Below are 25911 nucleotides of genomic sequence, written 5' to 3' on the forward strand. Positions count from 1 at the left end.
GGTTAAGAAACCCTGTTAAGGCTATTAGAAGTAAAATGGAAAAGGACACCTCTAGCCCCAAAGCTAGAGGTGTAATAGGGAAAGTGTCTAAAAACCAAGACATGGAATGAAAAGGTAGAGAAAAGCGAATGGTCCTTACACATTACTCCAAAGAGGCCACAGTTCTGACAGCATCCTAATCCAGAGGAACTTTTTTGTGGTGTGGGCTGCAGCCATGTATTCGGCCTCTGTGGTTGACAGTGCAACCAATTATTGTTGCTTTGAGAACCACGAGATGGTTTTTCCATCCAACATGATGGCATATCCTGGGATAGTGCAGCAATTTTCATGCATGTTGCAATCAGCATCATAATAGCTAGTAAGTTCTTCCCTTTCTGGTCCATAGCAGAGCCAGAGCTCACACATTCCCTTCAGATACTTCACCACTCTCTTTTCTGCCTCCAAATGCATCTTCTCAGGATTTTCCACGAACCTCAAGAGTATAGCTATGGTGTGTTATGATAACACAATTTTCGGACCTTTAAATTTCATTCTCCTCTTCAACTTTCTTCTGTAGTTTTCACACACTGTGCCATGCAGCACTTTCCCTTTTGTTCAAACTCCATCTTCTTGTGCTGCACTGCATTTCTTTATTTTTAGATACAAGTATCTCATGCAGTGGAGCTGGCCACACAGGCTGTGCCCCATGACATCATCAACCACTGCTTTCACCAACTGTACAGTATATGTGTACAAACAAACCTGTAGTAGTATATATACCCCAATAGATCAAGGGGACTCCTCAGCGAGTCCTCCTGTTGTTTACCCACAACTAACTCAGGCCTATCCTCAGGGTAACCATTCCCCTCACTACCTTTATAGCCTTGTCCAAGTTGTGCGCCAGAGTAACTAAACTCTTGGTTGTTACATGGTGTGCACAATATCTGAGTGAGTGGCAATTGCTGCATACATAAGGGATCCTATGACCTCCCAATAAGATGGGTCCCACATATCAGCAAAGTCTTTGGGCATTTTGGGGCATTTCTCTTTTGTTAGGTATGTATTTGCAACCATTGGCATTGACAGAGGCTTCTGTAATAATCCACGGTGGACTCAGAGAGTACAGAAAAGCAAATTGGACCAGCCGGGGATTGCACCCAGGACCTCCCGCCTATATATGGTGGTGCTTTAACCAACTGAGCTACCAGCCCTTGGATATCAACATTCAATTGCACAATGTTGTCTAACAAAACCCAGGCTTTAACCTTGACAATTTCAACAGCTTCCTGTCCTCAAGATCAAAACATTTGATTATGGTGTCAATATACTGTATGAGCATTGGGAGAGACTTATGGTTTGGGTGAGTTGGTTTTTCTTTATCTCCATCCCCAGCATCCAGTGTAATTCCCCAAGGTTGCTGACCTCAAAAAGCTTCAATCACTCACTTTTTAGGGCCATCATATGGACAGCTGTTAGTGTCACAAGTGTCATGTCATCTACATACACTGCTAGGATTGTGTCAATTTACAAGCTTAGGACAATGTCTGTGATAACTACTCATTTTTTTCGGAGTGCTGTGGCTTTTGAATGTTGCTGCTGAATCTACTAGTACTGCATAGGGCTGCTCAGAGGGTTTTCCATCCAATTCTCTCCATGTCAAATAATTTAAATAAATGGCAGCTTCTGACAACCTTTGACAATCTCACTCAATGTGATATAGATTATAATCCAAGTCACATTGTTCAATGCTCTCATACTAGACAATCCGGCTGCTCCTATATATCCATACCAGTCCATATCAGTCCATACCATGTGTCCAGAAATTACATGCTTTGGCCATATCACGCAACCTGCTGCTGAGCCTGCTATACTGTTGTTAACCGTCAGTTTGGATGTCACAGAGGTCACACAAGCTGAGTTGGAGCTCCGCTTGGCACTATCAGTGGTTGAACATGATTTTGAGTGTGGCGCACCTGAACTTTTTGAAACTGAGATTGCAGTACCTTAGTAGAGTGTTACTTTCTCGAAGTTTGTGCACATGGAAGGAACTTACTCAATAATTCAGGATTTTGTGCTAGGAAAGTTGGAGTAAGTGGTAAGAATATATAAAACTGCTATGGGTTGAGTTGATGGGGAAAAATGACAGTGGAATGTATGCTTTCAGAAATGTCCAAATAACCCCCCCCAATCCAAACTGACAGTTAACAACAGTAGTCCGCTAATCTATGCCAAACCTATCTGTTGGATATAGCAGAAGACGAGGCAAGCGTTGACAAAGGCTGTAAAAGGAAAGTAAGAAGGATGGGGTGGCCTGTGCACCCAATATACCACCATCAGAAAAATTATACTTCCATTCACCTACATATAGCGAGCCATTGAAATGTAACCACCTCAGTTGTTCCCCAGAACACAGAGGTGAGATATTTACTTAGTTTCTACCGAGTGTACTTAGCTCATCAGACTTCCCAGTCTTTGTGTTTATTCAGGTACTTACTTCAATATATAGAGTTGTTCCCAAGAACACTGAGTCTTCGTGTTTATTCAAATCAGTAATCTCTTTGACTATCCAATTCAGGTATCTGTATGGTGATGCTTGCCAACCACCACCAAGCAATAGCAGGGTCCAACCATTTTTGTGATGACAAGTTCTGAGGTAAGACCCTTGTGTCCCCCCCCCCCCCTTTCAAATACCTAGCTAATCATTAGTATAGCTCTTATCTGATCTAGATCAAATCCAAACAATCTCACCAAGAGCTGCCTGGCCCCTTTGGTGGAACCTGCCTGCAAATGACACATTCAACTTTCCAGGCCACATGATCAAATTTTTGTTTCATCACATCATATCTCTCCACTCACATCTCCCTAGGACTACTACCTTACAACACTGGGTGGGTAGGTGGGTAGGAGCCTGAGGCCTGATGGTTTGCAAGACTAGGAAATTGACGGATACTGTCAAGGCAAACAGAGGATGTGCTGATGAAATTGATGAAACTCCGCGAAAACCAAGCGGCGGTCAGACGTGGTTTGGAGCCACTTGAATTGTTTCCACTGAGCTCTTCAAACTAGTTGAAAGTTGGAGTATATCCACTCACAGATCAAATGACGAATTCGTTGAGATTTACCAAGCACCAGAATTGATAGTTGCTCACCTTCATAGATGGAACTTGGATTTGACTCGTCATTTGAGGCGGTGGCGATAGCACGTAAGGCATAGACTCAAAGAGTTGCCTCATGCCGTGCAGCGTGAAAGAAAACAAAGATCGGTAAAATCATGACCAGGTTCGTAAACATGTACTCACACCTCCACAAATAGTAGAGGAATGATATAAGCTAAAGCTGACGCCCAAAGATTTTAGGAGCATATCATCAATCCAAAACACACAATATCAAACTAGTCAAACTGATGGATGCACACAAATCATCACACCGGCATAAAAGTACATAAATATTACGGGGATATAGCAACAACAATAATTGTGAGAACAGAGCCATCACAGCTGCGCCTGCATCTCTTCACGCTTTGACCCATTACTGAGGACTTCCTTGATCCACCCAATCGCTACATCATTAAATTCCTTGGGCGCTTCCCACCACGGCATATGACCCGTCTCCATCTCTACCACCCTTGAGCCCCTCCATTGCACAAGAACGTTCTGTATAGGCTGACTCGCCAGCAGCATGTCATACTTACCGGTGATGAGCAGCATTGGTAGTTCATCCTTTCCAGCTCGCAGGACCCCTGTATTGCTCTGGGTCCTACCAAGAGATTTAGACGCGCATACTCGAGGCTGGGACATGGCGTCCCCAAGACATGCATGCTGCAAACGCTTAGGGAATGCAATTGGGTTGAGGAAGTTGTCGGGAGATACGAAGGCCCGTACAAAGCCTTGTACACCAATCTGAAAGGCATTGACATCCTCTGTCTGTGACATGTTGGAAAGCATCTCGACAGCATACGAGGAGGCAATTTGCGGAACGACCTCAAGATAAGGGAGTGGAGCAATGTAGATGACTCCCGAGATGAAAGTAGAAGAACAGACAGTCAAGATATCGGCGATTACTGCACCTGATAGAAGTAAAGTATAATTGAGTCATCAGTTATGAACGATGGCGGAATCTCAAACCTCCGTAACTCCTTAAAATAAGAAATCAGCGCTTAGAAAAACGATCATTGCGCAAGACACACCATCCCATAACGAATGGTTGATGAACTTGGTATTCTGCAACAACTGCAAGAAAATCTTCGGCAAACCTCTCCGTCTGCCATGCAGCATCGTCCTCTGGCTTATCACTTCTGCCGTGACCGCGTATGTCGTACCTGATCTATGTTTATTGAATATCTTTTCATCAGCATATAAGTCAGTGGCACAGACTAAACTTCAAGACCTACAAGGTAAAAGTTGTCCTTCCAAGTAGGGTCGATGAACAAGTTATCGTATACGACAGAGCTCAAAGAAAAGCCATGAAGACATAAAATTGCGGGCATTGACGGATCTCCCACAGCATCTGTATAGATGTGCGTGCCATCTGCGGACGTCACAATTTTCGCTGTAGCATCAAAGGCACTGTACGGAGTTGACATGATAAAAGTCGATAAAGTTGTATACCGGCAGTCCAGATTTTATAGGACAGGTTCATTTCCAATGTTGTTATGGGGCAATACGGCGACGAACAATGTGCCCCCAATTAAAAGAGAAGATGACGAATGCAAGTTTGTTACGACATTTTTGCTAGGTCCCAGTACTAGGAGCTGTCTGGTAGTGAGAATGACAGATATTTGACACTTACCAAACTGAAATGAAATGCTGCAGTCTATGCAGGAAATCATTGCTGTGCTAAATGTTATTGTATGGATCAGCAATCTTCAAGTAGCTTACAGCACGGAGGATAAATATCTGTACCTCGCCGTAAATTATGCTCGGCACCGCTGCGCAAAACACGAATAATACACGGATGAATAGGCAGCTAATCGTTGCGGTCTTTGCATAGGAAGATGTATTTCCGGAATGAGAACCACCGTTGTTGAACTTCAACCTTGGAGTAAGAAGACGAGAGCATGGTGGATTGAATCCTCGTATACGATCTACTTTCCGATCAAATCAGTCGCAGCTGGCGATAATCATGATCAAAAGCCACTGATATGGAGCCACTAGTAACCGTGGAGTTGTGTTCAGGGGTACATTTGAAGGCCAAGAAGACGACATCCTTATAAGAGCGCCGATGCTTCGTCATCGAGCTCATAAATTAAACCATAAGACCACATAATAAAAACGAGCGTTGTAGACTTGAAACGGCTAGGGAAACTTCAACTGGCGGTAAACTCTAAGGTATGAAGAAGACGTGGTTGATATTGTGGGTCCTCTGGAAGTCCAACTGAATCTAGATACGGCTTACCTCAGGCGGTGTAAGAACCGGTGAGTACAGTAGATTCCGTTGACTATGAACTTGAAACAATCACGCTATCAGCGATGACACAGTTGCGAATGCAAATATTAGACATGAGGACTTCTGGTGCCTTTTTAGAGCAGATTGTTCAATACCGGTCTTATCAGCGCAACCGTACCAGTCGGGGAAAATGCTGGGAAAGGAAGAGAGAGTACTAGTACTGATTAGCGATACGTCTGATAGAAAACATAGTTTGAAATGACCTTGACATCATTGTGCTACGTATACCGCTTCACGTGTGGAGAGAGATTCCATTCACGAGCAGAGTTCTGTGGCAAAACTGAAGTACTGCCTGTCGCCGGCCCGCTGCGGGTAATCCTCGGCAACAATAAGTTCAAGTCGACCTCAAGTCACAAAGTTCCAGGTTCCCCTTATGACTTGTACATGTCAAAAAGTAACTATGGCGGTGACTGTGATAATCACCATTTCTACGCGCAAGGTACCAATGAAGCAACGTAATCAATCAAAGGCCTAACATACCCCCATCGTGGTTAAAATGGAGCACTGCTGACATCTAGAAACCACTAGCAAGCACTTGATGCCCTGGCAGTGCTGACCAGGGTAGTGTGAACCAACCATGTGAGCGTTCTATCATCGTTTTCAACAGTTGATCTTGAACTGCCAATGTGCTACGCTGTCAAGGACGGCGTATGCTCGCCTGATGCCATTGAACGCACTTACGGTATCTCTCGAAGGGCATCATATCGGTTTTCAGGGCCCATTGTTCTTCCGTGCTTACACTATTACTTCAATCTGACGGCATGGGTCTCCGTGCTCCTCCTTTACGGATAACAAGGACCATTTAAGGAGTGTTATTTGAATCAACTCTATATTCGACCCACGGCTGCTCTTGTACAACAAACTTTGGACTTCCCGCAGCACGATTAGAGGCGAAAGGCCAGGCACAAGGCTTTCAAGCTCATGTCAAAGGGCTGGCGCTATTCTCGTATGAACTACGACAAGATTCTGATAATCACTTTTCCGAAAGCCTCGAGTTTCAGACCTCCAGGGCAGTTAAAACCCAGAACAATGGATGGAACGGCCAACGTGGAGGCAAAGAAGGCTGGTATTCTCATCATGCGTTCCCTGAGAACTGAGTTGCATCTCTACATATCTGCTTTATGGACCACAGTTTATATGCACGCTGTTTTCGAGTGTCATATGCGGTGCACGAGGTGTTGACAGTATTTGTAGACTGTGTTTATTCCTCCCCCACTACCATAATCACCACCATAATCTAGGCCCTATCATGAATCACAATTACCAAGTTGCATTAACCATGACTCAGTTTTTGGGGGCGTACTTCTACCATACGGGAGCCAACCAGAATTCTCTCATTTCATTAGGATGGGCAGCCATTTGGTCGCCCAGCCCATGATGTGGGAATCCGAGACATTAAAAGATTGGAAGCCATTTGATTAACCCTAGAATCTCAAAGATGCCCACTTCAAGTAAACGCGGCATGTGTTATCATGAAATGAGATGTGCTATGATTCTATCGTATAATCATGAACAATTCACCCGTTGCTGTTAGATAGTCCAACCAGACTCATGTTGTGCAAAGCTGAGCATTTTTAGCGGCTATCCAAAACCAATTTGGGCGACTAAAACCAATTCGACTTGATGATGTCGGAGAAGGAAACTGGGCGTTCATGGTACGGATTGAACTGGAAGGGGGAGGTGTCCGACCATTTACGATTCAGATACTAAGCAGTATTAGTGCCCGCTGCAATAAACCGAATATTGAGTGCTGGCGTCTTTGCTAGTACTGACGTTGCTACTTCTATTGGGCTGATCGACGTGGAAGGATGATGGGACGTGTAGCAAATTTCTATAACCTTTGGATCATAAGATCCCATGTCAGTGTAATCTTGGGGCGCGAGGAGGTGCTAATACGTAGTACGTACTGATTTTTAGTCAAGAGATAAGCAGAACTTGTGGAGCTTATCAGCTGATAGAACACGATCATAGCAAGTATTCAAAGGTATACATGATCTATCTATTTTCGAGGGCGACTTCCAGAGAAGGACGAACCGAGCAAAATAGAAATAGAACAGTGTGCATCGTCAATTTAAACACTCGACATCCCACGTTCATTGACGGCTATCGATGCATCGACATCAAAGGTCGACGGGTCCCATGACATGCATATAACACATGTAAAGATCGAAGCCACAGAAGCTAGAGGACGATTGACATAAGCCGTTGATATAGTAGTCAGAACTCACGTCCTTTTTGGTTCGACCATGCATTCAGAATTTGAGAAGTGGTAGGAAGCATCCTCGAAAAGTTGTTAACGCTGTGGGAATCGTGGGTTCTTCGCTCCCCCCCCCACAGTGGAAACAGTGCATGGATTGACTGCCTTACGTGGATTGGCACATAAACAAAGAAGATGCGTGAAAGTAATTTGATGCCGTCCATACCGTCTGTAACTGGATATGTACCACATCGCACAACGACGAGAAAAATCGTGAGCAATCAAAATATCAAGAAGCGTAAAGTACATTACAAGCTCGGACATATTTTTACAAGTGTGCTTCCAACTGCATGCGTTTCATTTCCCCGCCGAGAACTTTCGCAATCCATCCCAGCACAACATCGTTGAAGGCCTGAGGAGCTTCCCACCATGGCATATGTCCTGTATCCATGTTCACCACCTCCATGTTTTTCCACTTCTCGAACAATTTCGAGAGAGGCTGTGATTTCAATAACATATCGTCTTTACCATTGATGAGAAGCATGGGAAGTCCTTCTCTTCCAGCTCGCATTAAGCCGAACTCATCCTGCGACCTCTGCAGAGTGTACGCTGCGCAGGTGCGAGGCTGGGACATTACGTCACCAAGACAAGCTTGCTGCAAGCGCTGGGGAAATGCAACGCGATTGAGATAGTGTTTAGGAGAGACAAGACCCTGTATAAAATCACGGGAAGCGATCTGAAAGGTATTCACGTCCGTTTTCTGTGTGAGTTTAGGAATTACGTCGAGCACATAATCAGTTGCGATGTGTTGGAAAAACCCGAGGTAAGGTATTGGTGTGATGTAGACTATTCCGGCAAGAGATATTGATGAATGAAACGCTAAAATGTCGGCGACCATGGCTCCTAATACGGCAGGCGTGAGGTAAGTAATTAGTCGAGAACATCAGAAGGTCACTGACCTCCACAGCTCCTATCGAAGCGGAGTAAGGAACTGATAAGATGCATCTGTATCTGAAGAATGACGCACCATGCTGCAACCAATGGTTTGCGGAGTTGGTAGGCTCGAACAACAGCGTCGAAATCTTCTGCAAATTTTGTCTGCGTCCAAGCCGACTCCTGTTCTGGCTTGTCACTTTTACCATGGCCACGCATGTCGAGCCTGACCTATATGGGGTATCGCTTTAATCAACAATTCAATTGTGATGTGCCAAACCTCACAAGGAACAGTTTCTCCCTCCAGCTAGGATTGGAGAATAGGTTGTCATAGACAATAGAGCTCAGTGAATACCCATGAATGAAGACGATGGATGGTTTCGACGGATTTCCAGCAGCGTCTGTATAGATGCGTGTACCATCTGCTGATGTGACGAGTCGTGCTCCTTCGAAGATGGGGTGTTCCATGATGGACTGACGAGAGACCAGAACTGAGCACACATTATATAGGCCGTATATACATTGGGTTCAGATTTGGATACAAAATCTGACCTAGCATCAACCGATCAGTAAAATGTTTACTTCATCAAGGAAAAAAGTGAACTATTCTCAGGATGTCATGTGATGATAGAAACGATGACACTTACGTCTGGTTATTATGGAGATAGATGAGGGGTAAGCAAGGCATAGCATCTTGTCCCGAGAACATCCAGCTAATGAAGGTTCTTGAGATCCGTTCCCATTTCTTGAGATTCTGAATGGAAGAATTCGCATATTGGAAATCTTTAACGATTCTGTGCAATGGCGCATGTCAACACTACTTACTTCTATAGCATCAACGCTCCACTCACGAGACAGTGCAGAAGATTCCGAGATACACACTTTTTACGTCATCGTGCCGCACATTGATTTATTACGATAATGAGAGCGCGAGGCATGCTCCGACATTCTTTCTTCGGAGTTATTTAAAATCCTGTTACGAATGACTTGGGCAAAAAGCATTTAGAAAAGTGGTGTTGCTAAGTTTATCCACGAAAATGGCATAGACTCGGTTTTAATCCGTGTCTTCATTTCGCCTGAAACGGTAGCAGCTGCCAGTCACCAGCGTGAAATACTGTGTTGCTGTGCAGTGGTGTTCGAGCGGCCTAAACTGTGGATATTTGTGATGTTAACAAAAGAGGCTCAATTACTGCGAAACATTCGGACCTCGTGTTTATAATCTGAGCCTGCCTCATGTTGTAACTGAATTTCGGCGACAATCAATTGATATAGGATAAATCCACGGGGCAGAGGGAGTACGAAACTGACTGATCAGTGTGCTCTATTGTTGATACCCTTGATAAGCGCCAGATAATGAAACGGAACTCTGACATGCAGTACCGTGACCACAAACCGGGTCACACGAGGCGAACGTGGCCATATATTCTCGTTGCAGATAACTTGAAACAATCTCTGGATCATCATAATGAAAAAGACAAGAAATTCGCTGGTTGAGGCTGATATATCATGATTATCTTTTATAGGGATGGTTCGAATGTCACAGTCGAAACGCTGAAGTTCCAAAGTCAATTATAGGCAGCCATGTTTGGTGATGGTGGCGTATTTGTGCACATATGATGTGGCTGAAAGACTGATCGCCACCAGTTACTTAACTCTACCCTCCAGAAGACATTATAAAGGCTTACTGGATAAGCTATCGATAAAGGTGCATGCAATGAACGTGTTACTTCAAACTTATATATGGTATAAATAGTAGCTTTCAGCAAGGGACACCCAGTGAAGAGGTTACTTTTTTCATGCTTGCGCAAACGTGCATCCAGACTGGAAGGAATTTCACTGATTGCGATTGAGATGATGGGGAGAACTACTACGAGTGTTGCAGCATGATCGCCTTTGGTCGGTAGAATATGACATACGGGCCGTCGATGCATCTGTCACTTTGATACTGAGGTGGGTGCTATTGCTGATTAATACCTTTCCTGTTCCGTGACAGTCGCTCGATAAGTCTGTCGTTTACTTATACGAGCCGCGGTAACTAAAAACTAACTCAACTGATAGTATACATGACAATTGCTTTTCTGTCTTCAATTCGAAAGGAGAAAATATTTGCTCGAGCGAAACCGATGAGGCGAACTCCTTTCTCCATGGAAAACTTCTGTGATAGTTACCTGTCAGTCAAGATCAAGTGAAAGATAGGTGGTGTATGGAATGTCGCTGGAATAGTACTAGTACTCCACATTCGTTATGATTGTAGATTAGTATAGTTCGAGGAAATCAAAAGACACATTACCAAGGCTCAACTAATATTGTTAACGCCAAACATTGCTGAGGGGTCGAGGGACACTGATCAACACGCTTTTTTTTTGGTTGTATAACATTTTGCTAGGCTGTAAGTTAATTCATAAGTAATTCATGATTCACCTAGGCGAAATACTCAAGAAAAAGTACATTACGACTCATTACATACTCATGGCGCGGGGACCCAACCCATGTTCTACCGCTCCATTTCTTCATCAAGTACTCTTGAAATCCAACCTAACACTGTATCATTAAATACCTCGGGCGCTTCCCACCAAGGCATGTGGCCCGTGTGCATATCAACCACGTCCAAATTCTTCCAATTGCTGAACAAACCCAACAGTGGTTGTCCCATCAACAAGATATCAAGTTTACCGTTGATCAATAACGTCGGAACACCCTCCTCCCCCGCACGAAGCAATCCCGCTTCATGTTGCGTTCTCGTCAATGCAAATGTTGAGCAACTGCGAGGCTGTGACATGATGTCACCCAAACAAGCGTACTGCAAACGAGGGGGGAAGGCTGCGGGATTTGCCAGGTTTTGAGCGGCAACGAGGCCCTTTACGAAGTCATGTGCACCCCGTTGAAAAGCATTGATGTCCATTGTCTGCAATAACTTTGGGAGTAGATCACGCGCATATTGAGTGGCGATATGTTGGAAAAATCCAATGAAAGGGATGGGCGTGATGTAAACAATACCTGTAACATATGCGTGCGAGTGGAAACCAAATATATCGGCGATCATGGTCCCTAGAGGTAGAAGGTAAGGATAAGCTGGATAGAAAATTGTAAATTCAATAAAGTACCTCCACAGCTCCTAGAATGCCGGAGTGAGAACAATAATATATCTAAGCAAGAGTGTACCAAACGCACCATGCTACGATAAATGGTTTGCACAGCTGATAAGCAGCTACCACAGAATCAAAATCCTCCGCGAATTTCTTTGGAGTCCAATCTGCTTCGTCCTCTGGCTTGTCACTTCTGCCGTGGCCTCGCATATCTAATCTAACCTACATCCAGATAAGTCAGCATGTTATCAATGTAACAAAGACCATGACTCGCAAGGTAAAATTGCTCATTCCATACGGGATTAGTAAAAATATTATCATAGACGATAGAGCTAAGTGAATAGCCGTGGATGAAGACAATTGGAGGATTAAACGGATGTCCCACAGCATCGGTGTATATGCGTGTGCTATCTGCGGACACAACAAACTTGGCTGTTGCCTCGAAGACGAGGTATCCAGATTCCATAACCTACGAAGGCAGTAAAAGGAAGGAGTCTTTATACCTGCCACAGGAACGTAATGTGGTGATATTAACGCGAGGAAGCCAACCATTTTCCTGATCAAAAAATGTATTACTGAATAGCACTTTGAGTAATCCATTCCCCTCCTTCTTTATTTATTATATATTCGTAATTGACGAACGTGTTAGACTCAATTCTGTTCAGAATTGAGTAAAGGAAGCTATGAGAGTTCGTGATTCAAACATAATAAGGAACAATGGGAAAGACCAAGGTCCGGGCAGTGTTTGGCTGACATCCACTTTGGCAGTTGATATTGGGACTGTCGTTTCGCGAAGCAACAGTGGGGTTGGAGATGACGGGCATCCTGGAATTCATCAAGCTAAAAGGGGGGCGGTAGAATTCAAGTTGCCCCTATCATTAGCGAAGAACGTTTCAACGGTGACATTTGTGTGGACCGCTCAATTTGGGCTATAGCTTCAATTCCCAGTACCATCATCCAACACCACTGGCAAGTACGGTTGTGAAGGCACACGATTGGGGCGGGCACTTCTGGTGCTGTTCGGATCAAGGTTTGTTGATAACTGAGCTAGCCAATTAACCATCGCGGCGACCACGATAAGGGCTTACAAAAGAGATGTGAAAACCAGCGCTAACATACTGCTGCGCCTTGAAGCCGGGTCCGCAGAGCACTAGTAATGGTAGTGGTTGAGCGCTGAACAGCAGAAAGGGGCAATTGTGACACCTATCTTGATGTATACCTCAGCGACCGTGAAAGCCGGGACTAGAAATATAGAGAATAGATCCAGATATTTGCATCGTTGCGCAGTCTTTCCAGGGCTTTGCAGGTACCATCATTGTCCGAGGAGAAAACCACTCCGTCACAGCTGTTACAGACGCACGTGACTGTGGACTTGGATTGATTTCATTGAAGATCACTCTCTTCAATCTCGCCACCATGGGAAGGAGTGCGAAAGTCCACAAGAGAACGGTAACGCTCTATGTTTTTATTCTACCTGTCAGTGACTTCAACTTATTTACCACAGAAACCGCAAAAATCGTCCAAAAGTACCTCAAACACCCAATCTACATCATCCGCTTCCAGAGCTAACACCGCTCCAAAATCATCTCAGGCTTCCACAGCCGTACAATCAGCAAAAAAGCGAGCCACGTTGAAAGACAAAGTGAAGCCAAAATCCGGACACAGTGAGGGGGCAGAGGGGCAGCATGTCTTGGGTGGTGCAGACTATGTCACGCTTCTGATGGGCGGGCGGAGAAAGGCAGCTGCAGAAGCGCTGAAAATGCCTCAAGAAAAAAATTGACAGTTTTTGAATGCATGGGCAAAAGTCGAGATATCCAGGGTCGCAAAAGGTTATCTGATCAATTCTGTGGAGACAGATCGGCCAAGTATAATGGCGGAGGAAGCTGGTCAGTCCATCTTGAATAATTATCTTTCGTTCCCTTGCGAATTTTCTGCATGGTTTTTAGGCATCTGATGGCAATGTCTATTGGAGCCAAAAAGGTATACTATTATCACGTACCCGCATAATGTACGCAACCCACAGTCATGACACACATGGCGGTCCGACCTGCTATTCGGGGGATAACACATGACGATGACCTGGCTTGCGAGTTGTGTCGTGATAATTCTCATCAGAAAGAGTTGCTGTCTTTATTCGTTCAGCCGAAACATTATCTTTGAAGCAGATGGAGACTCGAGCCATGAACACGTAAACGGATGACACTACATATTTCTTGAAAGGAGTGGATGAATCTACACTGGGTACAGATGTAAAAAAGCAAACTATTCTACATACCAAGAGACTCGAAAAGACTTGCATAACTAAAAGATGAGAAGCATAGGTGAAGACCTAGACGTTTACACTTAATGTAGAATGGTAGAGTGCAACAGGTACAGTCTACCATTCCGAATCAAAAGTCGAAATTCGAAAGATAAAGATACAGCACAATCTGGAAGTGTCGGGTGAAAAACCATAGAAAGTTCAGTGAAAAGACTGGAAGCCCCTTATAGAAGGGTTCTAAGAATACATTTCGAGACAGCATCCTTTAGTGTGGGGAACGAATGGAGAATTGTTACTTTGAGGTATCGCAAGGATTTCACAGGACTTTACGCGTTAAAACTTAGCGCCAGTAGGAACTTGGCGCTTGGTTTGCCGACCAGGACTATCAAGAGATCTTTCGTAAGCTACTGAAGAGTCTTCCACAGTTTTCACGGTAGATCTATCCGAAGAGTTGTTGGCACCCGCCATGGCCAGAACCTGCGCGGCAAGTAATGAAGAACTGCGCCGAGCTTGTGCGAGAAATCCGACGTTCTTTTCATTCATATCATGAGATAGCATGCATGACTGTGATGTAATGCTGGCACATGATGCTGCTGAAGCCAGTGACGCGACAGAAGCGCGAGAGCGGAGCGCTGACATCCCTAGTGAAGGATATGCAGGAACACTAGGAGAGAGTTGGATTGAACAACCATCGGCCGGTAGAGGGACATCGGAAGGATCACGTCTGTGTAAGAAGGGCGGGACATCGGGGCGGAAACGATGGGGAGGCCTGATAGTACTGATTGTCGATAGCGCATCAAAGCTACTGCGGGCTTGAGAGTGGATTGTGGCCATTTCGAGAATGTGCTCAATGTCAAGGGAACCAGTGGAGCGAGTAGTATGTTGGCAAGGAGGCGGGAGGGGAAAAGTTAACGAGCGGCCCGTCTGCGGTTGTAACGAGTCTATGCATTCTCTGGGGTCGTCAAGAAGTTGTGATGTCGCTGGAGATCTGAAGGTAACCTTGTCCGTCGAATATGGAGGGTTCTTAATTAAGCGTGGGATCGATGAAGCGACTGGTAGGGGTTTCGGAGGTGTCGCTGGAAGAACAAAATGCGCCACATCTTCTAGATCCCCCCCTTGGCCCTGTCCGTCAAAATTATGAATCCACTCTCGACGTCGATGACGATATATATAAATAGCCATCAGTATGGCTATCCCGGCGATGATGCAAGCAGAAGCTACTGCGATCCCAATAACCGTGCCCCTAGACAAAGAGTAAATTTCATAAGATAACGAAGAGCGTGAGACATACGATAAACTCACATAGATAGTTGCTTTGGAGCGGACAACGAGCTTTGAGCGGCCGTCGTCAAGCTGGTACTCGCGCTGGCAGTGGGGCTAGTAGACGTAGAAGATGCAACCATTTGTTGCATATTCAGGCAAGCAGAGCTGCTTGAAGAGCCACCTTCTACGGTCGTGGCCTTCGTCACCCAAGCGAAGTCATTGTCACTGAGAAGCAAGACGATTTCTTCATCGTGAAAAGCCGTCATAGTGTACGTGGATAACCCTGGGGATACGACTGTCTGTGGCAAGGTAAAAGAATTACCCCCAGGGACTAAAGCATAAACTGATGGGACGGGAATGCTCGTGCTATAAGTCACGTTGAAAGGTTGGCACTGAGAAAACGAGTTGGACACGTTGAAAGCTGGTGAGCTATTAGTGTCCGAAGGTACGCATGAGTTGTTCTCAGACGACAAAACTTGCACAATGTCGGAAATCAAGCTTATGCGGTTCCCAGACGCATCGTTGAGCTGCGCCACGAATTCTGTCCCAGCAGCGAGTGGTAGAAACGAGATGACAGAACTAGAGTTTGTAGAGTTGTTCCAGACGTGATTTGGTAGGACGATCGAAAAAGGAGTAGATTGGAAAGGAATGATTTCAAGGGTGAATGGAAGGGTTTCAGATAACAGGCTTCCAGAGCACAAAACACTGAACGAGCTGCACTGCTCGACAGATGAGAAGGAGATGTTACTATAAGAGAGGCCAACCTGCGGTCCAAGTGTTAGCAGCAGCAAACAGAGAAGTAAATCGATAGCTGTGATTCGAGCCATCATAATTGAGGAATCAGAGTTTCCGCTAGTAGCATGAGCAGTCGTCTGGAAGTGAGAAATCTGAAAGGTAGATAAGTCGGGGGAGAGGAGAGGGGGGTGATCTACCGGACCAAGTTACCGCTCATTATAGGTCTCCCGGGAATAGTGCGATTCGGAACTATATAGATTGAGAGTTCGAAAGAGAGGCCGCGTCGATATATGAGAAAATGATTAGCTTTCAGGGTTTGAAGAAAGTTCAAATATTTGGGAAGGTTGCCCGGCAGAACCTGGAGTAAGAGACCTGCTGAATCGGGCTGCTAGAGCACACATAGTGATACAAATTGCACTATGACACAGAAGTTTCGGTGAGCCCGTTGCCGAGACAACGAAAATTGAATGTCTTCGAAGATATGACGAGTCGCTGAACTGGTAAGTTGAAGAACTGGAGGCCAGGTACTGGGAAACCGAACCACACTGTCCACATTTGGAAAGTGTCACACATACTTTATAGCAGTCACGACTGTATAATGTCACAACCCACTAACCGAGTCGCGGTCAACCGTGACCTCAACACGAACGATACCATCGAAATATGCTCCGATCTGTGCGTTCACTGCATATTCGCTCCCAAACTCTCGTTAAAGGGCGCGGGCTGGCCAACGCAGCTCCCAAATTTCCCGCTCAGTCACAGGGACATCTTCCTACTTCTAATTCCCCATTAGTGTCCAAGCTCCAGTTCTTCAATTCAGTTACTAGCGAATCCGGACAAATTCCAACTTATCGAGTCCTTGATGGCATGGGGAAGCTAATAGATGGCGCAGAAGTACCTGATGTATGACATGCTTCTCTGGTCCGTTGATTCTTCTTACAATTTTGCAGGCGCTGAGCGAGGATTTTGCGCGGAGACTGTGAGTCCGGAACGAGGAATACAGTCCACTCACATGAGCCTTTTCTCATCTTGCTTCGGACAGGTATGAGAATATGCAACTGCTGCCTACTTTAGACAATCTGTTGTATAATGTCCAACGCCAAGGGAAGATATCATTCTATGTGAGTTGATCATTTTTGCTTCGTCATGCGCACAACTTAAACCTTGGCTTAGATGACTTCAGTAGGTCTCTCACGTTCACGAAGCGTGATATATCCCTGATCCAATCTCGTAGTATGGTGAAGAAGCGACGATCATAGGGTCTGCTGCAGCACTTGCTCCGGACGACGAGTAAGTGATAATTTGTCACAATGGAAACGCTGAAATAAGTAAATTTACGTAGAGTTTTGGGTAAGCTTCCTACAACATATAACTCGCATGCACCTAAGCAACTGTTGTAGGACAATATCGAGAAATGGGTGTTCTCCTTTGGCGTGGCTTTGGAGTTAACTCCGTCATGGCACAGTGCTTTGGAAACCAGGAAGACAAATCCGGAAAGGGAAGGCAAATGCCAATGGTACTCGAATCTTTTTTTATCTTGTAGAGTTTACTGCACTCACTAAAAACGGAACTGCCTGCGGTGTCATCTCATTGTAGCATTTCGGTTCTCCGGAATTGCACTTCCACACCATCTCGTCAACTCTCGCAACACAAATCCCACACGCCGCAGGAGTGGGCTACGCCCTGAAACGGGACCCAAGCCGGCGGGGTAAAAATGTTGCCGTGGTATACTTCGGCGAAGGGGCTGCTTCTGAAGGAGACTTTCATGCTGGTATGCTGCTTGCATCCACTATACCGGCCCCAACAGTATTTATTGCTCGTAACAACGGTTTTGCTATCTCAACCCCTGCCTCTGAGCAATTTTATGGGGATGGCATTGCAGCCAGAGGCCCTGGATATGGCGTGGATACTGTACGAGTAGATGGGAATGACATCCTTGCCGTATTGAATGCTGTCAAGGAAGCCAGGAGGAGATGTCTGGAGAGCGGAAGAGCAGTCCTAATTGAGGCTATGACATATCGGTGTGGCATCTTTTCATACATATTCACCCTTTTCAATTGGATTCACCATTCGCTCTAAGCGTGGGCCACCATTCAACTTCAGACGATTCTTTCGCCTATAGGGGTAGACAGGAAGTTGAAGATAGGAAGAAGATAGATAATCCGATCACACGGTTCCGATTGTTTATGGAGTCGCAGGGTTGGTGGTCAAGTGACGAAGAAGAGGAACTGAAAAGGAGATTGAAGAAAGATGTTTTGGAAGCGTTTAAGCGCGCTGAAGGAGTCAAACGCCACCAACTCAAAGAGCTCTTTTCCGACGTTTATGGAGGTCAAGAACCCTGGAATATCGTAAGTATTTATATTTTTGATGATTTACGTTTGAAACTGCTGAAGCCAACGATTCTCGTGGGCAGAAGGAGCAGAGGGAGGAGCTCGCCAGTTTGCTGAAGAAATATGGAGAGGTCTGGGAACCTTGGCGTAACGAACTAGGCAATTTCCAAGATAAGGGTCAGGAGCTATTCAAGGAGTAGGCCAGTGCCTAAGGTACGTTGCAAATAATTCCTGTGAGCGATCGATTATGCCTTGTGAATTGACATTTACGTAGGCGATCTGCACGGGCGCACCTGATCTCACGCCTGTTCACATGATCTGTATGTTGTAAGAACTATGTTATTTCAGTGTATCCTTATTACCGCATTTGCAAGAACCAGTTTCAATCCTACAGGAATCGGTTCATAGAACTGCTTCTTAATCTTCTATAGCTCATTTCCTGGAAAATTCAACGGGCCCGTGAGAGCGCCATCTCTGATCCACTTGTCCATCAAAGTCAAAAAAAGCAAGTATCTACATTTGGATGACAGGGTAATAAATTTTACAGAGTATTGTACTGATGCGGGCTGACATAGATCCTTAGCGGCATGATCATAATGTAGGTAATTATCACTCGATGATGGAATAAAGCGGAAGCATAGGAGGCTTTATGAAAATGGCAAAGTAGCTTGTCCACGTTCAGGATCGGTCATGCGATGCACCCGAACTGTTTGACCGATGTGGATATTGTTCATATCTTGAGGTGTGATGAGAATATATTGTTTTTTATCTGACGCATTAGCAGTATCGATCTATACAAAAGCTACTGTGAGCAATGGAGAAAGCAGAGCGCAGAGCGCAGATGATGTCCTACCATCATACGCATACTGATTCGTCGATTGACAGCATCCATAAAGACATCGAATTCATCTGGTCATTGGTCATTCAAGGTCAGAGAAAAAGATAAAGGGTAGATGGGAAAAGCGAAGCATTACCAAGGCATCTGAGCGGACAACCAATCGAATCCCACAAAGAAAGCAACAAACAAATAGTCGAAAACGACTTTTCCCCGCCGCTCAAAGAACGGGGGTCTTTATCTCTGCCCTGAGTTGCAGTCTGGTCGTCGGTTTGGACCTCCGGTCGGTGTCAGTACCAAAGTAAGATACCCCGCAAATACAACTAATAGCCGTACCTTGAGTTGCAAAGTCTGATTAATGTGGTCAAACAAGACTTTGCCGTAATATCCACGGTTTGATAGATGATATTGAAAAACATGCTTGCAGCGCAAAGCTATATGGCGGCGGAACTCCTGCCACTTTTGGAGTCGGGTAATCAGAGACTGCGTCAATGCCTGGAAACATACCCATGTCAGACATGCGAAAGGACGTAAATGGATATATCGATGTACCTTATTCAGAGTATTCAGGCTCCTAAGATCCTTCTCAGCAGTGTCCAGGGCTGCTTTCGCTTTGTTAACCTCGACAGTCATTTCCTCCACCGTAGCGCCATGTCTGCCGATCGATAAGAGACTGGAACTAGGCATTGCAAGGAAACAAACCTTCGTTCCCGCTCTTTCAGAGCAGTCTGGACTGATTCGAGGTGGCGTTTGACTACATCAGCCTTACGAGGGTTCTGAACCTTCTCGCAATAATCCTCGGCACTGGTTGTCCAGTTCTGCGAAGAATTATAGATCTATCTGTGGAAAAAGGACCAAACACTCTTACCGCAAACTCCTCTTTCAATTGAGTAGCGATCTCTTCAGCATCTGTAACCTTCTTTTTCTCATCGTCCAGCTTCTGCGTATAGTGCTTCTTGCTGTTCTGAGCCTGAAGTCGCGCGGCAACCGCCTCTTCGATTTGGTGCTAATTGGATATACTATGAGATGGTGCCCATGGCTTAAAAAAGCAAGACTGACCGTAACAGCATCGCGACCTTCCTTGAATGCGTCGATTTGGCCTTGAATTCTGTTCTGCTCCTCTAGCAAAGGTTTTTGCTCAGAATTTACATCATCTTTCTGTCGTGTGAGGGCAGTGAATTGTTCCAAAATAGAATCTCTCTCTGCTTCAGCTTCCTATCGTTGAATAAGCTACCGATGTACTCGATCAAAAGTCAACAGCTGCTCACCTCCTTTGCAGACTGTAGGCCGGCAATATCAGTGGGTAATTCCTCATTGGCCTCTTCCTGAAGTGTCTTGTATCCATTCTTGGTTTCTCTTTGCTTCCGCAAAGCGTTCTTCTCGTCTGTCTATAACTAACATGAGTATACTGAAGACCAGGTGACCACCCAAATCAATAACTGACGGTAAGTGCATTTATCGTGCGAGTGTATTCTCTGTAAGTTTGCTCCAGACTTCGGCTTTTTGCTTGCGCCTCCAGGTGTTGACCCTCGGCGGCTTTGAGATTTTCTTCCCAATCCCTGCTCGATAAGGTCAACCATGCGGCGGTACTACAGATGTAATGGTAACCATACTAACCTCAGCTCCATGGCAGTATTACTACTTGTGAAAAGCATATTCCTAGAGTCCCCGCGGGGTACTTCCTGAAGCTTATTGGATGATTTACCACCGTCTCTGGGAGGAGTAAACATTAGTGGCTACGACCGAATGGTGAGATGATAACGGAACTACGTACGAATACTTCTGAACACGCATTCCATCGGCAGTCCAAGCAGTACCCCCACCTCCTAAGCTGTCAAGTATCTGTTGTCCTTCTAAACGAGACCGAGCCAAAATGGTTCTCTCAATATTTGCTTGGTTAACAAGTATGCGGAGCACAAATGGATCAGAGAACTATTCACCCGCTTGAGCTACATGTCAATGAAACGCATGACTACTTACATCCATAGCACGTAGCACCGTGAGCACGCCAGCTGGAGGTTCTCCCGAACTATAGTCGAACATATCTTTCGAGGATATGATAATCATAAGATTTGAACTGTGATGAGACGTATGATGTCATAGCCATCTGATGCGCATACTAAGCCACTTACTTTCCACTTTGGTCCAAAAGGCGCTTGAGCTGTTGACGATCTCTAGCGTCTGTACAAGCCCATGCTGTCATAAAACCTCCGAGCGTTGACCTTAAAACCTGCGCCCAAGATTTGGGGTCTTTGACCTCCACAAAAGTCCCCAACGGTCCAACGGGAACATCTCCATACCAGTTCATTTTTGCTACCTGAGCGAGCACATTCTTTATATCCCTACCGTAAGGCGCAAGACTATTTTTCTCCTGGTCTCTACATCTCGTGATCATAGTCTGACACTCCGTAATACGATCTTTTGCGGTGTTCTTCACAGCTTCAGCGGCCAAACCTTCGTTCTTGACCGTAGACTGTTCGTTAATTTTCGCACGTTTCTGTTCGAGGATGACACTAAGAGCGTCATCAGCTTCCCGCACTTTTGCTTTAGCTCTTTCAAGCTGCTGATTAGTTTCTGCGCGCTTGGCCTGGGTGTGCACTTCCATGCGGCGAGTTTCTTCTGCGATACGAGCCTCATAACCAGCAATTGCGCGTCTAGTGCTCTGCAATCCTTGGTCCATCTGCTTCGCGTCGTCCTGTGAACTATGTTAAGTCAAGAACATAATAGCAACCACGAGACCCACTTACATTGAAGGCTTTGATTTTGTTCCTGTTCACACGAAGTTTTTCCTGTAACTCGCTTCGTTTCTCGTTCAAATGATCGATGTCACCAATATCTTTTAGTTCTTCCTCAAGTTTTGTCACCCGCTCAGTGGCAGCTTTGAAGTTGGACTATGAAAGTTATCCAAGGACAATCATGTATATATAGCATAACAATACGTACCTCTGCATTTTGGACTTCCTCTTCGATCTTTGGCAGCCGACGTTTGAGCTTAGCAACTTCTTCAATCTTCTTGGTCATATCCTGAAAAACAAGGGGAAAACCCAAAGTTCAGCATGAAACCTGTCGGAAGATATGCAAAACTACCTCTTCCTTGCCAGCGACATGAGCCCAAGCTAACTCCTTCTTCAGTTCATCAGCTTTATACTTTTGTTCACGAGCTTTAGAAGCCTCCTCGAAGCGCATGGAAGCTTCTTTGAACGTAACACGAAGATCGGGAAGGGCTGCCTTTTTCAGTCCGAGAACCTTCGTTGTTTGATTGATGTTCTCAAGACAAGCATCATATTCGTCGTTGAGCTGACTAAGCTGAGTGCCTCGAAGGAAGAACTAGTTCATACTAAGTGGTGAGCAACTGACATGGCGATGACTCTGCTGTAAACATACCTTGTACTTGTCGCTCGGGTGAGACGCACTCAGGAATTGCCTATGTGTACAGTCCTAAGTGGACAGCTGGGTAATAATGATACGAAAAATACGTACCGAGCGGAATCTGTCGTACTAACAAGTCATGATCCATCTTTGAAGTGAAAGAACGAAGCATACCTTGGGTGAGGACATTCAGTGGAAACCAACGGCGATCAATTGGAAGGAAAGGCTAACAATGGTGTAGGTATACAGACAGCCGGTGACGACATAAATGCAGATGGAGGAGATGATGACGATGAGTCGGATATCCACGGGGTGAACGAGCGGCCTTTTACCGTATTCTTTTGGCTTGAAGGCCTCTTCACCCTGGTTCTTAATTGTGATTGTAACTTCGGCGACGCTGGTGAGGACCACTAGGTCAGTACTTGTCACTATGATAATCGTTATGTATACACGCGTACTCTTGTCCCTCGCGAATGAATGATTTGAGGCCATTGCCACGGCCGGTTGAAGTGGCTTTACCACCAAGAGCGACGGTGATGGCAGACAGCACTGCACTTTTCCCGCCTGTATTATTGAAATTGAGACCATGTCATGGTCATGCTTATAATTCCGAACAGAAGAAGAAACCCACTTCCATTGTGTCCTAGCATATACAATCAGAGATAGTGAAAGGAGACATAGTTTGGATAAGCCTCACCGATGATGAAATTAATTTGCGGACCAAAGGTGAATGAGAGAAACCGGTGACACATGAATTGGTGCATTTCAATATGCTCTATAATTCCATGGTCTGCAATGCCCTGCATGATGGCCCGCATAAGTTGCACAAAAGATGACAAACTAGTATTATACGCACACCAAAGGTGTTGCGTTTGGCTTCGATAGCGGCACGAACACGTTCCCCATTTTCTTCCTCAAACCGTTTCTCGTCCTCTTCAGTCTGCTCTTGTTGGGGAAGATGGATCGAACCTTCATCGTCACTGCTTTCTTCCTGAACTGCCTTATCTTTGCCTTTCCCGTTTACGGCAGGTTTCTTTTCGCGTTTAGAAACCTGGGATTGTACAACTTCACGCTGGTCATCCCCATTTTGTATTCTCACACGTTTTGAGGCCTGCGAAGAGTCCAATTGGTCTTGTTCGCTGCTTTCTATGCTGACCTTGCGCTTTGCCATTTCGCGTTTTTAAGAAAGAAAGGACAATTGCTGTGACGCGCCGACGCGTTTCTGTGTGTGGACCAATAAAGCCAAATAATACTGTGTTTGGTTAGCACGTGCCGAGATCCAGTTATTCTGCAAGGAAAGAATGCACTAAGAATGCTCGTAAGGCAAGTACTGAGACACACTACTGAAGCTGGCTAGTACGCCTATCAACACGCGAGTCAATACACGAAATAGAGCCCTGACAAAATCTGACGTATGTTTTTATGCAACAAAAGGGTCTGAGTTGCACGATTAATGAGTTGGTTAGTTGGTTTGGCGACGAGAAGGCATTTGCCGATCTCAAGTGTGATCCCACGAGAACATTTCTTGTCTCCAAAGTCTTTCCTTCTCCTCCATCCCATCCGTCCTTTTCTTTCTCTTTTTCTTACCTTTGCCCTTTGGTTTCCTGCCCCAGTCCACTCGCAGCCTCGAGTCTTGGAGGCTTTACGCTCGCTTATTTATCTCACATCAAACATTACTATCTGTGCTCAAGTTTAGAAAATGGCTGCTCAGATTCCTCGCAACGTTCCCCTGGCTGGAAAACCCCCATTCGCGACAGACGACCCTGATTCCTTGTTCGACCAGCCCCCGCAACAGCAGCGCAGGATTCGCCAACCAGCGGAGCCAAACCCCAACAACAGGTCATCCGCCTACAACATGTACGTCGCATACACCTAACCAGCGGCGACAAAAGTTCTCTAATTCATTTCTGCAGGTACGATCAGTATCTCAATGGCGACGATAATCGTCAGTCTGGTCTGGATTATCTTGGATTGAACAAGCTTGGTATGATGGCTGACCACGACAACGACTATGAAGACGCCAACCCTTTCAACTCCAAGCACGACAAGCACGCCGCGCTCGCTGCCGCCACTCACCCGAAACAACCAGCTCCCATTCCTCTCGCAGCTCCCCGCCCAGGATACCCCGCTCCCATAGCAGCCCTAAACCTCTCACGCCCATCGCCTGCTGCGACTCCCGAGGGCCGTATGCCAGCACATCCACAGATGTCCCAAGTCTCTCCAGCCCTTCGTGGTGATGATCTCTTCGCTGACTCGCCTCGCCTGCCTCCACCCGCGTATAGCGCCAGCTCCAACTTGGCATCTGTACCCAATACACCTCACCCTCTTCAACCACCAATGACACCCATCACACCTGTCTTCGCACGCCCCTCCAAGTCTCCCGCTCCACGCGATGTGAAGTTTGCCCCAGGCGGCGTTATTCGTGGCAATTCAGAGGATGTCTTGATACCTAAGCGGGGTGAAAGAGGTGATGACTTCTGGAGACGTTTCAGCATGGTCGCCAAAGAGGAGAACCAAAAACCCACCTCGCAGAAACAGAGGTATATACTTGCTTATCTTACTACTATACACTTTTCTCAAATCAAAATCTAGCCCGTGGCTCCGCAAGACTCAAAATGGTACCACCAGGTTGTCGCGATGGGTCTGGTTCATAGCCGTTGTACTCCTCCTTGTGAGTGCTTTGCAACTAGCTCCTCCTGCACATCTTATCATCTATTTCTCTAGTGTATTGCAGCTGGCGTTGCCATTGGCTGGCGTATATCCCACAATACGCCTCCTAACCAAGCTCCCAAAGCTTTTGGTGGTAGTGCCAATGAAAGTGCGCCAGGATCGTCAGCTGCTGGTCCCACCTCTTCTGCTCTCCACGTCTCCCCGACCTACACGGTTGAACGCCGAGCCGTTTTCGATGCTGTACCTACTGGAACGTTCTTTCCTAAGCAGCTCCCTGGCACGTCGAATAGCTCGGCTCGACTCAGTCGGAAACATATCAAGCGTCATATTCACCATTGAAGTTTCTGATCAAAACAACCGGTTCGATCTAGTGAATAACGCTGGATTAGAGTAAGGATTTGGCAACCTTTGCTTGAAAATCTCCATGGGATTGGTGCCTTTTTTAAATGCCCGTTTCCTGTCCGGTCTTTACAGTAGGATGGATGCTCCTTGTATTTATTTACCCCATCTGACCTCCTTCTGATTCACCTTCACCTTTCATACCCGGCTATGCATTGCCTTACCCCTTCCTCATATCATCATTGGGAAATTCTCGTCGTTTTATCCCTCACACAGTCAGATACGTCGACTACACTTTATCTTTTTGACTTCATTACTACCACGAGGAGTTAATCTCCACGGATATTAGATTTTTGGTGCTTGGTCCAGGATTATTGAAAATTATGCCTGTTTATTCCTTCAATACAAATGTGAATACCTATCGATAACCGTACTGCCAGGGCGAAAAACTGGTCTCTTCAAGCACTAAC

At 45.6% G+C, this 25911-nt stretch overlaps 9 protein-coding genes across 9 annotated transcripts; 3 read left to right on the forward strand and 6 right to left on the reverse strand.

Moving 5' to 3' along the window:
• Positions 1-3485: 3485 nt before the first annotated feature.
• SERLADRAFT_470610 (uncharacterized protein) lies at positions 3486-5683 on the reverse strand (the record flags this gene model as incomplete). The annotated part of the gene is made up of 7 exons (XM_007319705.1): positions 3486-4045; positions 4104-4114; positions 4166-4302; positions 4370-4814; positions 4881-5065; positions 5374-5557; positions 5628-5683. Coding segments are annotated over 4 exons (900 nt in total), but the record flags the coding sequence as incomplete, so codon positions are not given.
• Positions 5684-7882: 2199 nt separating this feature from the next.
• On the reverse strand, positions 7883-9030 carry SERLADRAFT_450300 (uncharacterized protein; the record flags this gene model as incomplete). Its single annotated transcript, XM_007319706.1, has 4 exons — positions 7883-8524; positions 8581-8591; positions 8649-8785; positions 8840-9030. The coding sequence occupies 4 exons, from the start codon at positions 9020-9022 to the stop codon at positions 7950-7952; spliced, it is 906 nt and encodes a 301-aa protein (XP_007319768.1).
• Positions 9031-10387: 1357 nt separating this feature from the next.
• On the reverse strand, positions 10388-10663 carry SERLADRAFT_392770 (uncharacterized protein; the record flags this gene model as incomplete). The annotated part of the gene is made up of 2 exons (XM_007319707.1): positions 10388-10499; positions 10602-10663. Coding segments are annotated over 2 exons (174 nt in total), but the record flags the coding sequence as incomplete, so codon positions are not given.
• A 385-nt stretch (positions 10664-11048) lies between these two features.
• Positions 11049-12106, reverse strand: SERLADRAFT_439315 (uncharacterized protein; the record flags this gene model as incomplete). Its single annotated transcript, XM_007319708.1, has 4 exons — positions 11049-11602; positions 11659-11669; positions 11726-11862; positions 11939-12106. 4 exons carry the CDS (start codon positions 12104-12106, stop codon positions 11049-11051), a joined length of 870 nt encoding a protein of 289 aa, XP_007319770.1.
• A 901-nt stretch (positions 12107-13007) lies between these two features.
• Positions 13008-13924, forward strand: SERLADRAFT_470614 (uncharacterized protein; the record flags this gene model as incomplete). The annotated part of the gene is made up of 3 exons (XM_007319709.1): positions 13008-13089; positions 13145-13526; positions 13587-13924. The coding sequence occupies 2 exons, from the start codon at positions 13057-13059 to the stop codon at positions 13418-13420; spliced, it is 309 nt and encodes a 102-aa protein (XP_007319771.1).
• A 202-nt stretch (positions 13925-14126) lies between these two features.
• SERLADRAFT_470615 (uncharacterized protein) lies at positions 14127-14928 on the reverse strand (the record flags this gene model as incomplete). The annotated part of the gene is made up of 1 exon (XM_007319710.1): positions 14127-14928. One exon carries the CDS (start codon positions 14732-14734, stop codon positions 14234-14236), a length of 501 nt encoding a protein of 166 aa, XP_007319772.1.
• Positions 14929-16526: 1598 nt separating this feature from the next.
• Positions 16527-18692, forward strand: SERLADRAFT_470621 (uncharacterized protein; the record flags this gene model as incomplete). Its single annotated transcript, XM_007319711.1, has 12 exons — positions 16527-16801; positions 16849-16877; positions 16941-17021; positions 17074-17080; positions 17133-17188; positions 17241-17248; positions 17299-17414; positions 17495-17919; positions 17979-18246; positions 18312-18441; positions 18503-18548; positions 18603-18692. 10 exons carry the CDS (start codon positions 16562-16564, stop codon positions 18426-18428), a joined length of 1347 nt encoding a protein of 448 aa, XP_007319773.1.
• Positions 18693-18724: 32 nt separating this feature from the next.
• On the reverse strand, positions 18725-23603 carry SERLADRAFT_362115 (uncharacterized protein; the record flags this gene model as incomplete). The annotated part of the gene is made up of 22 exons (XM_007319712.1): positions 18725-19019; positions 19082-19137; positions 19203-19341; positions 19400-19558; positions 19616-19718; positions 19766-19881; positions 19932-20056; positions 20119-20278; positions 20332-20451; positions 20508-20622; positions 20681-20776; positions 20838-20995; positions 21044-21140; positions 21196-21765; positions 21860-21954; positions 22007-22087; positions 22151-22390; positions 22544-22553; positions 22891-22996; positions 23064-23075; positions 23130-23232; positions 23289-23603. The coding sequence occupies 22 exons, from the start codon at positions 23601-23603 to the stop codon at positions 18876-18878; spliced, it is 3120 nt and encodes a 1039-aa protein (XP_007319774.1).
• Positions 23604-23923: 320 nt separating this feature from the next.
• Positions 23924-25864, forward strand: SERLADRAFT_470628 (uncharacterized protein; the record flags this gene model as incomplete). The annotated part of the gene is made up of 4 exons (XM_007319713.1): positions 23924-24289; positions 24346-24972; positions 25025-25103; positions 25157-25864. 4 exons carry the CDS (start codon positions 24132-24134, stop codon positions 25439-25441), a joined length of 1149 nt encoding a protein of 382 aa, XP_007319775.1.
• Positions 25865-25911: the final 47 nt, after the last annotated feature.

The sequence above is a fragment of the Serpula lacrymans genome (assembly GCF_000218685.1).
Source record: "Serpula lacrymans var. lacrymans S7.9 unplaced genomic scaffold SERLAscaffold_8, whole genome shotgun sequence".
Classification (NCBI taxonomy): Eukaryota; Fungi; Basidiomycota; class Agaricomycetes; order Boletales; family Serpulaceae; genus Serpula; species Serpula lacrymans.